This window comes from Ursus maritimus, unplaced genomic scaffold (assembly GCF_017311325.1).
Source record: "Ursus maritimus isolate PB19 unplaced genomic scaffold, ASM1731132v1 scaffold_14, whole genome shotgun sequence".
NCBI classification, from domain to species: domain Eukaryota; kingdom Metazoa; phylum Chordata; class Mammalia; order Carnivora; family Ursidae; genus Ursus; species Ursus maritimus.
The window spans coordinates 49,294,766-49,308,079 of NW_024423786.1; the positions used below are offsets into that span (position 1 = coordinate 49,294,766).

General features: G+C 49.5%; 1 protein-coding gene across 1 annotated transcript in view; it reads right to left on the minus strand.

Annotated features, from left to right (window-relative positions):
- The window catches only part of TSPAN16 (tetraspanin 16), a 15,748-nt gene extending 3,729 nt beyond the window's left edge, over nt 1-12,019 (minus strand). Inside the window, 5 exon segments of the mRNA XM_040628270.1 lie at nt 3,589-3,717; nt 4,397-4,504; nt 6,455-6,529; nt 8,768-8,965; nt 11,725-12,019. Coding sequence (XP_040484204.1) covers nt 3,589-3,717; nt 4,397-4,504; nt 6,455-6,529; nt 8,768-8,965; nt 11,725-11,799 — 585 coding nt within the window. The 5' untranslated portion in view covers nt 11,800-12,019.
- Between the last annotated feature and the right edge of the window lie 1,295 nt (nt 12,020-13,314).

The following is a 13,314-nucleotide window of genomic DNA, read 5'->3' on the forward strand; positions in this document are numbered from 1 at the left end:
TTTGCAAACATATATTCAATATAAATGTGTACAATGAAAAAAAATGCCCATTTTTATAATACAGATCAGCTGGGGGAGATTCATTCATCTCTCAGCTGGCAGTGATCAGCAGAAGAACACCACGTGGCGTCTCGAAAATCAATCTGGGGCAACCGCCTGGATAAAAAGAACTTCATGGGGGCCCAGAGGGATGGAGGCTTTTTTTTCCCCCCAAAATAAGAGCTTTATTGAGAAAATTCATACATCATACAACACACCTTTCTAAAGTATACAGTGAAGGGGTGTGATCCGTTTATCTTTATTTTATTTTTAATTTTTTTTAAAGATTTTATTCATCTATTTGACAGAGACAGAGACAGCCAGCGAGAGAGGGAACACAAGCAGGGGGAGTGGGAGAGGAAGAAGCAGGCTCACAGCGGAGGAGCCTGATGTGGGGCTCGATTCCACAACGCCGGGATCACGCCCTGAGCCGAAGGCAGACGCCCAACCGCTGTGCCACCCAGGCGCCCCCTATCTTTATTTTTTTTTTAAGATTTTATTTATTTATTTGACAGAGAGAGGCAGCGAGAGAGGGAACACAAGCAGGGGGAGTGGGAGAGGAAGAAGCAGGCTTCCCGCTGAGCAGGGCAGAGCCACCCAGGCACCCCAAATGCCTTTATCTTTAATGTAACTACTGAGAAGGTAAGATTTATATATGCCATTTTGCTATTTGTTTTCCATTTGTGTTTTTTGCTTGTTATGTTGGCTCACCCCAACTTTCTTTTGGGGTAAATACTTTCTAGTGCAGCACTTTAATCCCCTTGTTTCTTTTACTATATTTTAAAGTTCTTTTCTTAGCGGTTGCCCTTGGGATTACAATTAACATCTTAACTGTTTACCATCTAGTTTGGATTAATACTAAAGGAATTTCAGTAGCACAAAGACTTTCCTCCTATACATCTCTTTTCTCTCCACCCTCCTTTGGGCTGTAATTGTCATGTGAATTACATCTTAATATCAGTCTAGGGGCGCCTGGGTGGCACAGCGGTTAATCATCTGCCTTCAGCTCAGGGCGTGATCCCGGCGTTACGGGATCGAGCCCCACATCAGGCTCTTCCGCTATGAGCCTGCTTCTTCCTCTCCCACTCCCCCTGCTTGTGTTCCCTCTCTCGCTGGCTGTCTCTCTCTCTGTCGAATAAATAAATAAAATCTTTAAAAAAAAATCAGTCTATAAACACAGTTTTATGGGTATTGCCTTATGCAGGTGTCTTTTAAAGGAGGTAGGAGAAGAAAATTCAGTTCTGGGATCGAGCGGTGAGTTGGGCTGTGCGCTCTCATCGCAGAGTTTGCTTGGGGCTCTCCCTCTCCCTCTGCCCTTCCCCCTGCTCATGCTCTCTCTCGAAAATTAAAACACACACTTATCACTACCATACAATACATTATCCAATTGAAAAAAATCATATGTCTTGTCTTTCGCTGCTGATTAGAATGCCCATGAGGGCAGAGATTTTTGCCTGTGGAGTTCATCGTTGTATCCACAGAGCCAACAACAATGCCTGGTCAAAGGAGGTGCTCAGTAAGGTTTGTGGAGTGAAAAAGTGAACATTAAAACTCTTCTAATGGCTTTCCATCATACTCAGAATAAAAGTCAAACCCCTCCCTGCAGCCTACAAGGTCTTGTATGATCTACCCCATCAGTTCCCTGCCCTCATCTCCCCCTACCCCTCTTCTCACTCACCCTGCTCCAGGCACAGGGGCCTCCCCACTGGTCTGTGAATAACCCAAGCCTATTGCTACCTCATGGCCTTTGCACCAGCTGTTTCCTCCGGCTTCTCCCATATACACATATGGTTATCCCTTATCTCCTCAGGTCACTGGTCAAATGTCACCTCCTCGGGGAAGTCATCCCTGATTCCCTTCCCTATCCTGTCACCCACTTTACTCCCTTCCCAGAAGGGATCTTTAACTGAAATGATCATCCATCCCCCACGTCCACTTGAATGTCAGCTCCACCATAGCAGGGATCTCCAGTGCCCAGAGCAGTGCTTGGCACACAGTAGGTGCTCAATAAAAGAGCTCAGTTTGTTCCAAAGGGCCTAGGCCTTACCTGTATCACTGCTGCCCTCAGTGAGCCCCACTCAAGTTGAAGCCCTGGTCTTGGTTATTTACAAGAAACAGCCCTGAGGATACAAATATCAAAGCAGGCGGGACCTGGTTAAGGGCTTCTGGACTCCAGGGGCGCCTGGGTGGCACAGCGGTTGAGCGTCTGCCTTCGGCTCAGGGCGTGATCCCGGCGTTATGGGATCGAGCCCCACATCAGGCTCCTCCGCTATGAGCCTGCTTCTTCCTCTCCCACTCCCCCTGCTTGTGTTCCCTCTCTCGCTGGCTGTCTCCATCTCTGTCAAATAAATAAATAAAATCTTTAAAAAAAAAAAAAAAAGGGCTTCTGGACTCCAAGTTCCCATCAGCCCCACCCCTTGGGCCAGTGAAATTCTTCTCAGATTCAGGGAGGAGAAGGGATAAAGCCAAAAGGACCTTGACTCCTCACTTGACTACTTCCCCTATTCCAGCATCTTCCCTGGCTTCCTCGTTCCCTCACCTCACCCAGAAGATCAATACCCTAGTACTGATCCGTAGTGACCTCCAAGTGTGGTGAATAAGAGTATGACCAGATGTCCCAAGTTATTGCTAGTTGTGTGACCCTGGAGAAGTCATACACCTCTCTGTGCCTCAGTTTAAACGGGACCAACCGGATCTGCCACCCAAGATTTTTGTGAGGATTAAGAGAAAAAAATCTACATGAAGTACGTAACAGTGGCCTGACACATAGCCAGCATCCAGTAACTGTTAGTTATTTCTGGGTGCTCTTTACATATGAACAGAAGGGCTAACATGTATCCAGCCCCTTCTCAGCCATTTACATGTATTTTCTCACTTATTTATCACTATAACCTCATGAGGTGGGTACTATTCTTTTCTCTGTTTTGTTGGTGAAGAAGCAGGTTTGGAGAGATTAAGAGACCAGACACATAGCGGGTGGGTAGAATAGCCGCCTGTGGAGATGGGGCCTCCATGTCCCTTCCTGCAGTCACGGAGATGCTCCCCTTTCTAGGCTCCTGGCAAGTCTTGCTTCTGGAAGCTTGAGTTGCCTTGAGCTTCCTCCCGACAGGGTTCAGTGACCCCTTTACTGAATATACATTGATTAAGTGTCTGCTGTGTGCGAAGCACCGGGAACCGCCAGGTACGAAACAGACAGAATTCCTGCCTTGGTGGAGCTGACACCCGAGGGCTGAGCGCAGGTAATACATACAGCAGTAACACCGTCCGGCGGCGAGTAAGGCCTGGGAAACTTTCTGTGCCTCAGTCTCCTCATCTATAAAATGGGAGAAAAGCACTCCCCGCCTCATGATGGTGTGTGCTGGGGACGGAATTCATGAAGTGAGTGCCTGGTCCCGTGGCAGCTGTCACTCTTCTAGAATGATCCTTGCTCATCGTTACTGCTTTATTTTCAGCCCTCGGTAAGGCGGGCGGTGTAGCCCAGGGCCTGGACTCAGGAGGCCAAACCCAGCTCCACCAGAGCCATGTGACCTTGAACTGTTCCCCCCCCACCTCAGTTTCCCCATATGAGAAATGAGGATGGGAACCCCGACTCCCCAAAGCTGTATAGTCAAAAGGAGCTGTCATTTCGAAGGAAGAGCAAGAAAAATCTGTGTAGTCCTTCACCCAGCTGCACTTCAGCTGCAGAGAGGAGAATAATCACTTGACGACTCCCTTTCAACAATCAAAATAATGAAATACAATAGAAATCATGGTCACCATGGCTACTGTCTAGAGCGGTCATGCTCTTCTGGGGCTTGTGCTGAATGCCTCCTTTACTCCAGCCCCTCACGGCTCAGAACCTTCCATGGCTCCCATCTTAAGTGGGGTAAAAGCCGAACGCCTCACCGTGGCCCTGAAGGCCCGGCATGATCTGCCCAGTCACCTCTAGGCCCTCACTGGCCCCACTCTCCCTCCACTCACTCCGCTCCAGCCACACTGGTCCCCTCCCTGTTCCTCAAACACACGTAGCAAGCTCCAGCCTCAAGGCCTTTCTACAGACTGTTCCCTCTTTCTGGAATGCTGTTCCTTTAAATATCTGCACAGGTGCTTACAGCCTGGAGGACATTATGCTCAGGGGGATAAGCCAACCGCAGAAGGACAAATACTGTAGGATTCCACTCCCGTGAGGTCCCCAGAGGAGCGACATTCACAGGGACGGGAAGTAGAACAGTGGGTTAGAGGCGATGGGTGGTGGCGATGGCTGCATAACCCCACGAATGTACTCAATGCCCCTGGACGGGACTCCTGCCCATGGTTAAGAGGGGAGGGTATGTTATGAGTCTCGCATCATGTAACACACCCAGGATGTGGGGCTCACCTTCTCCATGGCCAAGTCCCGTTCTGTGGAATAGTCATCTGGTGCTCGGTAACCTCTGTAATTCTTCCTCAGGGTCACGAAGACTTGCTCCAAGGCCACTTCTTAAACCTCAACGATGAAACAGGAAGTGAGGGGCACACAAAACAGCAAGGGTGCCCCACGTAGGGAGGTTTTCTTGGGGACAGAGCAGGGAGGTGGGGCTCCCCTTCTGCTTTCTTTCTTTTCTTTTCTTTCTTTTCTTTTCTTTCTTTCTTTCTTTCTTTCTTTCTTTCTTTCTTTCTTTCTTTCTTTCTTTAAGATTTTGTTTATTTATTTGAGAGAGAGAATGAGTGAGGGGAGGGGCAGAGGGAGAGGGACCAGCAGACTCCCCGCTGAGCAGGGAGCCTGAGGCAGGGCTTGATCGCAGCACCCTGGGATCACGAAGTGAGCCGAAGGCAGACGCTTCACCCACTGAGCCACCCAGGCGCCCTCCCTTCTCCTTTCTTTTTTTTTTTTTTTTAAGATTTTATTTATTTATTTGACAGAGAGAGACAGCCAGCGAGAGAGGGGACACAAGCAGGGGGAGTGGGAGAGGAAGAAGCAGGCTCATAGTGGAGGAGCCTGATGTGGGACTCGATCCCACAACGCCGGGATCACGCCCTGAGCCGAAGGCAGACGCTCAACGACTGCGCCACCCAGGCGCCCCTGGCCTTCTCCTTTCTTTGACTTCCTTCACAGCCCCCCCAGCTACAAGTCTGCACTGGAGGAGGACAAATCCTGGCTGCCATCACCTCGGAGAGAGGGACACGGGGAAGAGCGTGGGTCTCAGCTCCGTGCATCTGGTCGTACCCACCGCAAACTTGAATCATCTGCTCTTTTGAATCGCCCACATGCCTGCTACACCCCCGAGTTGGCTGGAACTCGATTAAAGATTTGAATATCATCTTTAGCAACGGAATCAATCGCTGCACAAAAGGGGCAAATTTCATTTTCTATTTTTTAAATCAAGGTCTAAATAAAAAAGTTTTCTGCATGAGGTGAAATAGTCACATGGTTCAAAATTCACAAAGCACAGAAGGGTAGACCATGAAAAGTCTCCCTCCCACCTTTTTCTCCCAGCCAGCAAGTTCCTCCCACTCCACTACGGTGACTGTTACTGTTTCCTGTGTCCCCAAAGAGATCGTCGATGTATGTCAAAGCAAAGCATAGTCTCATTCTTCTTCTCCCTGCTTTATACTCTTCTCGTTGTTAGCAAGAGTAGCGGTTGCTCTTGGTGCCCGGCGCACATCCCAGTGGCGTTTGTCATTTCTGGGCACGCTGGCCTGGCTTCCCGCTGCCAGCAACCGAGGGCTCTCTGTGGCCTCTCAGCCCACCTGTGCCCTGCGAGCAGCCCTCAAGCGATACTGCTGGGAGATGGATCAATATTGCAGCTCCCTCGCCCCCCGAGTGGGAAAACAGACCCGCACTCGATGCTGCTCCCAGATGCCCCCCAGCAGGACTGAGCCCAGCTGCCTGCAGGGTTGCCCTTTATGGGCTGCCTTCCCTTCCCTGCTCACTTTCTCTGTCCCCTCCAAGTCCCTCTTGGGGGTCCCCTCTCAAAGAAACCATGAGCATTGTTATAAACTAACCGCCCTCCTACAATGCTCACAATCTTTTGCACACCTTGGTGTCCGCGTCCTTCTGCACCCGAGCAAGCAAATCCTTGGATGGTCCCTAGAGATGGGATAGCTGGGTCAAAGCATCCAAGCTTTGTCATTTGAATGGGTTTGGCTAAATAGCCCTCTGTTTCTGACACATTTCAAAACCCCAACAGCTTTTACAGCTTTCCCCATTACTTAACACCCCACCACCAAACGCAAAGGTGACGGTGAATGAAATTAACTCGGCCAGTCTCTCAGGGCCTTTGCAGGGGTGGCTGAGGTGTTTGGCTCTCCACCCCATTTCTGGAGACCCAATCTCCAGCCCCAGGGGCCTGTGGGCCAGGTATCACTGCATGGGTGGCTCCTCGGGGGAGGGGTGGTGCGTCTGTCGATTGGATTTATTCCTACTGTGGACCGGGAGCAGCAGCACTGTACTTACAATGTGGAACAAGGCAAGGACCCCTGCGGCAACTGTGATTTCAATGATGAGAACGATAACCGTGAACAGGAAACACTGGAAGACACCGAGGGGTCGGAGGGGGCTGGGAGCCTGCTCAGCTGTATCCCTACAGGGGTGGGGACCGTCCCTCCCTCCACCCCCAGGCCACATGGCCTCTTCGGTTTGAAAGAACTCCCCCCCGCCCCGTGGGGTGTGGGGCTTCTTTCTTTCACGTGGCGTTTTCCTGCATGTCGTCCAGGATGCTGGCCTGAGGTATTCTTGGAGCCACTAGCTGGAGCTCCACTTCATGCCCAGCACTTTCTGGGCACCAGGGAGACCTATGAGGGGACCTCCAGGTCAGTAAAGGCTCTGTGCATTGACAAGCAGGCACCTGTGGGGAAACAGGAGGGACGGTGGGAAGGACAGAACAGAGGCAGGAGGAGGGGAGGAGAAGCAGGCTGAGAACCCTTGCAAATGGGGGAAGAGGGGATGGGGCTATAGGGAAGATGCAGGGGGACAGGTCGGTGGCTGCAGGGTTGATGGGGGAGGGGACTTATGTTCGCTGGCCTATGTTTCAGGCAAAATTCACAAGCCCAATGGAAAACACGATGAGAAAGATAGCAAGCAGAAGGGATGTCTTGCAATCACCCATCAAGGAGAAACTGCTGCTCAGTTTCATGTGGGCATGGGACCAGCTCAAGAGGTGTCAGTAAGTTCTGGAGAGCTTCTGGAGGCCACATGGGGGCAAAGTAGGGCAGTTCCTGGCTCTCCTTTCATCTATTTGATTATGATTATTAAAAGCTGTTTGCTAATTGAGTCTTTGACCCATGGCTAGGCTTCTCTAGTCCTGATACGGAAAGGCAGTGGATACACACCTGGGGACCCCAGACCCCACAAGGACAAACATAGGTGCAGGGCTTAGCAGTTGTGGGACCCTGGACAAGTGGCTCATGTAACAGATTGTGAAGGATTAATATTAATATTACTGCCCCTGGGTGACCGAGGTGGCTGGAGGATAGATATCCAGGTGTCCATATGTCCTGAAGCTTCCATCTTCAGAATCTATCCCTAATCTGCCCACTTCTCACCCCCTCCACAGCCTCACCCGGCCCAGCCCCCACTGTCTCCCACATGGACCAGCACTGTCCCTCCGCCCTGGTCTCTCAGTCCAGCCCTCGTCCCCCAAACTCTGTTCCCCCAATGGCCACCAGAGGGCGCTCGTGAGCACCCGAGTCAGGGCTCGTCCTTCCTCTGCTCAGAATCCTCTGTGGCTCCCAACATCGTAAGAAATGATTTTGCTTTTCTGAGCGAGGTCTCAGAGGCTTTGGAGGGACAGATGCGAAGGGTAAAGTCAATCGGATTGGGTTGGACGTAGGGTGTGAGGACTCTTTGATTCCTCCAAGCTAAACTATAAATAAAATAGCATCCACATCATATTGAAAGTGAACTATTTCAGGCACAGGACCTGTCCAATAAATATTTCCTGAATGAAGTAATTAAGAAAGAAAACGAGATGATAAAGCTTCAGGGAGGAGGAGGGTGGGGCAGGGTGCTTTTAACAATGGAGGTTGTTTATGCTCTGAAAGATGACCCTACTAAGGATCTCCCTGAAATCCCAAGTTGAAATAACCAGAGTTTTGCAGCAACACTGTGAAGGAAGGAAGACAAAAAATGCTGGAGGCAAATTTTACCTAAGGTGGGATAATCCATTCAGACAAGATTCTAAGGGAAATGGGAGTGGGGAAGCTGGGAGCCAGCCTTTGGGGCATTAGCCAAGGCTATATGTGAGAATGAACAAGACACATAAAATCTGCAACATGCTGTCTGCATGATCATGCTCAAAACTGTCCTACCTCATGTACTTGAGCATGTAGTTGTGCAGACATGAGGATAACAACAGTGTTGTGTTATTTAGTGGGAACATACACATGGGCTGATGGAACAGAGCAGTGTGCCCAGGAAAGACCCAAGCATATTGGAAATTCCTGTAGGCAGAAGAGGACTGACCCCTACCTCACACCACACACACATAATCAAACTCCCAAAAGCCAAAGAGCTAAAACTGAGAAATCAAGACTTAAAATTATGGGAAGAAAACCTAGGAGACTATAATTTATGGCCTGGGGTAGGAGAGGAGTTCTAACTGAGATATATCATAAAGGAAAAGATAGATGCATTTGATGCCATCGTATAAGACACCACAAACACTGAAAAATAGGGGATGCTGATGACAGGGATTTGTATTATGTGCAAGGAAGGATTCACATGGCGGTGGGGTGGGAGTTTTGGAGAATGTGTGCAGATCCAACTTACAAACAAGAGAGTGCCCCTGCTTTCTCTGGTTGCTCCGTACCACCCAGCAAAGCCAACCGGCACCGCGATGCAGCCCATTGCCAGGCACAGGTAGCCAATGTGAAGGAGATATACAGAGGACAGCCCAAGGACCCTTGTCAGGACAGCCCTTCTGAACTTGACATAGATGCCCAGGCCACTGAGGATCACACCAGACATCTTTAGGACAGGAATCAGACAGGAAAAAAACAGTCTGTTAGTTGTATACAAATAAAACTCTCCCTGCTGGTGGCGGGGTGGGAGGGAAAGAGCAAAGGCAAATAAAATCAGCAAAAACACTAAAAAATGTTAATACCCAGAGTTAGTGAGGATGTGGAGAGACATTCTCATATATTGTTGCCAGGTAACAAGCTTTTTTGAGGGGGAGGGTGTGCGAGAGGACACTTAGCAATTCATATTTAAAATCTTAAAGGTTTTACAGTGAAACCCTTTACCTAGAAATTCCATTTGTAGATATTCAGCCTAATATCTGATACCCTAATAGACACATACATACGTACCTCAGTATCAGAATGCTCAGGGATGAAACTACCTGAAGCAATCAATAATACAGATTAGGTAGGTAAATCATGGGACAGCCATGCAATGGGACTCTAGAAAGTTATTTTAAATGATGCTCTAGGACAAGGGTTGGCAATTTGTGTGTGCGAAAAGCCCCAGATATTGTGAGCTTTGCAGGCCATAAGGCTTCTGTTGAAACAACTCAGCTCTGTCAGTGTAGCTCAAAAGCAGCCATGCGCAATTCATAAACAAATATATTTACAAATAAATAATCCCTCTCTCTCTGTCTCTCTCTATTTACAAGGCTGTAGTTGGCTGACCCTTATTGTAGGAGGAGAATGTTTATTGATATGGCAGCCATTTATACAACTGAGCTGAAAAGTAATGTTTGCACAAAAACCTGCACATGGATGTTTCTAGAGGCTTTATTCATAATTGCCAAAACTTGAAAGCAATCAAGATAGCCTTCAGCAAGTGAACGGATAAACTGTGGAACATTCAATGGAATCTTAGCACTGAAAAGAAATGAGCCATCAAGCCATGAAAAGGTATGAAGGAAACTTGCAATCATATTGCTGAGTGAAAGAAGCCAATCTGAAAAGGCTACACAGTGCATGATTCCAAGTAAATGTCGTTCCGGAAAAGGCAAAACTATGGAGACGGTCGAACGACCAGTGGTTGCCAGGGGTTAGTGGGGAGATAGGGAAGACAGGTGGAGCAGGGAGGACTTTGAGGGAGGTGACACTACTCCATAAATTCCTAAAATGGTGGATACGTTGTCAAAAGCCATAGAAAGTACAACATCAGGAGTGAACTCTAATGTAAACTATGCATGCTGGGTGATGGTAATGTCCGCGTAAGTTCATCGATTGTAGCAGATACACTGCTCTGGTGGAAATGTTGCTGATGGGGGAGGCTGTGCGTGTTGGAGCAGGGGTATATGGGAAATCTCAGTACCTTCTGCTCAATTTTGCTGTGAACCGAAAACTGCTCTAAAACAGAGTCTATTCAAAAGGAGAGGAAGTTACATTTTTTTTAAAGGGGAAAAGTGGATTGTTAAGCAATAGCTTTCATGTGTTTGTTTTGCTGTTTTTAAAAGGTATACAGAAAAATCTGAAAGGATATAAAAATGGTGATGGTATTTATTGAGCAATGTTCCCAGGATAAGCATAAGCCCTTTAACTGTTCTGTCTCATTTAATTCCCATGAAAATGTTACAACACAGGTAACAAGATGAGGAGTGATATTTAATATCCTTCTTTTTCCTGGCAACCTTTTCTTAATGCCATTCGGCTATCAAAACAATTGCTTTTTTTTTTTTAAGGTTTATTTTAGGGGCACCTGGGTGGCTTAGTTGGTTAAGCGTCTGCCTTTGGCTCAGGTCATGATCTCAGGATCTTGGGATTGGCTCTGCGTCAGACTCCTGGCTCAGTGGGGAGTCCGCCTCTCCCTCTCCCCCTCCCCCACTCTGCTCCTGTGCGCTCTAATCAACAAATAAAATCTTAAAAGAAGAAAAAAAAGATTTATTTTATTTTGAGGGAGGGGGAGGGTCAGAGGGAGAGAGGTTTTTTTTTTTCAAAAATTTTATTTATTAGAGAGAGTGAGTGAGAGAGAGCACGAGCAAGGGGTAAGGGCAGAGGGAGAAGCAGACTCCCCGCTGAACAAGACCTGTTGAGGGACTAGATCCCAGCATCCTGCCATCACCACCTGAGCCAAAGGCAGACATTTAACCTACTGAGCCACCCAGGCGCCCGACAGTCTTTTTTTTTTTTTTTAAAGGATTTATTTATTTATTTGAGAAAGGGGGAGAGAGAGAGCACTTACGAGTGGGGCAGGGCCACAGGGAGAGAGAGAATCCCAAGCTGACTCTGCGCTGAGCCCGACGGGGGTTGTGGGGGGGTTGGATCTCACCTCCTGGAGATCACGACCTGAGCCAAAACCAAGACCTGGCCACTTCACCGACTGCGCCACCTAGGCGCCCCAAAACAATTGCTTCTTAATGATGCACATTTTGGGTCACTTTTATAGTAAGAAAAAAAAAGTGTTTTGAAAAATTAAAAGAACCAAAAAAACCCCCAGAACAAACAAACAAAAAAACCCCCACTCCCTCTTGTCCTTTCCAAACAACTTAGTGTTTAGGGTCAAGCTCTTCCGCCACCAACCCTGGCCCCAAACCCCCTCCCTCCTCCCCAGCACCCCCATCACATGCGTCTGTGCTTGATTTCACCGACTCTGGGTCGACAGAGCCTACACCTGTTTCCAGTGTGTCCTGTTCCTCGTCAGTCTGCCCTACATCCTTCCTGCTTCCCTGGGGACCACCGATCTGGATGCCAGTGAATTTGGATCAACTTATTTCTGTCTTGGAGGGAGCCAGCTATGGAGGAAGGGCTGCAAAGCCCCAGGGCCTGGGTAGTGACATACTTACAACCATGAAGCCATTGAAGAAAGATAAGTCTCTTCAGGGAAGAATACAGAGTGTGCATTTCAGCCATGTCCGCCAGACGGGGGGCTCCAGATGTTTAAGTCAGCATCTCCTCAGTAAACCTCAGGGCTACTGTTACCCCAGATGGTATAGGTCTAGGGTCAGGGGCACCAAGGCTGACTTGCCCCTCTCTCTCCCGACTGTCCGATCATCCGCCAGGGAGGGGCCCCAGCAGCCACCCCTCCTCACTCATAAGCCTCTATCACATCACAATTGGATCCCGGAGCAAGGCTCCTGGTGCCCAGGAAGCAGGTGCCCTGAACGGCCCAGGCTGGCTCCCCATCCTCCAAATAGGCTACACCAGGGGTGGAGAAAAGGTATGACGTGCTGCCCTGGTACCCCCAAGATGCCACCTGGGCCCTGTGGGTGGAGGGTTCAGCACTGACCACTCCTGTAGTTAATGCCCCCATTAGACAGGGGGCTCCAAGTGGGCAGGGTCCTGGGCTGTCCTAGTCATGGCTGTGTTCCCAAAGCCTGGTACACAGTAGGTGCTCAAGAAACCGATGTGGAATGAATGAATGCAGAAGCTCCAGAAAGCAGGATCTAGCTACAAGCCATCAGGTCCCCCAAGCCTCTGCCTCCACATTAGCTCACTTGACTCATCCTCATCCCTCCCAGGGCGACACAGGAAGCAAGGTCAAGCGGGGCTTTGAGGCTCCAAGAGTGACCTGGAGGTGGGAACCTCTGACAGCCCTCCATCCTCCCCATTCCAGCCCCACTCCCCACTCCTGCCAAAACCTTTCATTTCTCCCTCTGAGGCCTGCTCAGCCATAGCAGGTGAAGCAATTCTCCTTGAGCCCATGTGCCATTGATCAGTGGGCCTTGATGAGATGTGCATAGCAGGCATTTCAGAGCAAAAATTGTGCACGTGGGCATTGAGACCCCCCCCCCACCTTTGAATTAATTTAACGAATGTCTGTCAATATGCTTCTTGGAATATGTGGAGCTAAAAATGTTCACATAGGCGTGACCATCTACTCCCTGGACTGCCGGTTACATTCACATCTAGGAGTATGTCCTTCCATGACTTTCTCTAAAAGGTCATTTGAAGTAAGGAGCCTAAGAGCCAGGGGCAGAGGGCCCGAAAATGAGGATGCACAGGAGCATGAGAAAATAGGGGTGCGAGGGAGCATGGGAAAATGCAGGGATGCATATGAGGATGTAAAAATGTGGGCAAAGGTGGACAGGAAAGTGTTGGCGCAAAGGAAGACTGGAGAGGTGTGGCTCCGAAAAGGCGGGGAAAATGAAGGACAAATAAGGGCAGGAAGGATGGGAGGCTCAGTGGAGGTTGAAGGAGAGTAGACCCCGCGATGGCCAGAGGAACGCAGGACCCTTTGACTAAGGCGTGGGGTACCTCCTCCAAGCCCCGCCCCCGCGACAGCCCCGCCCCGCCGCCCCGCCCCGCCCCGGCTTCATTGCAAAGACCAGGCGCGCGTCTCGGCCTCTCGCGCCCCCTGGCGGCCATCGGCGGAAGCGCCGCCTTTCGTGGGCCCCTACTCGAGTCTCCCAGCCAGCCACTGCCCGC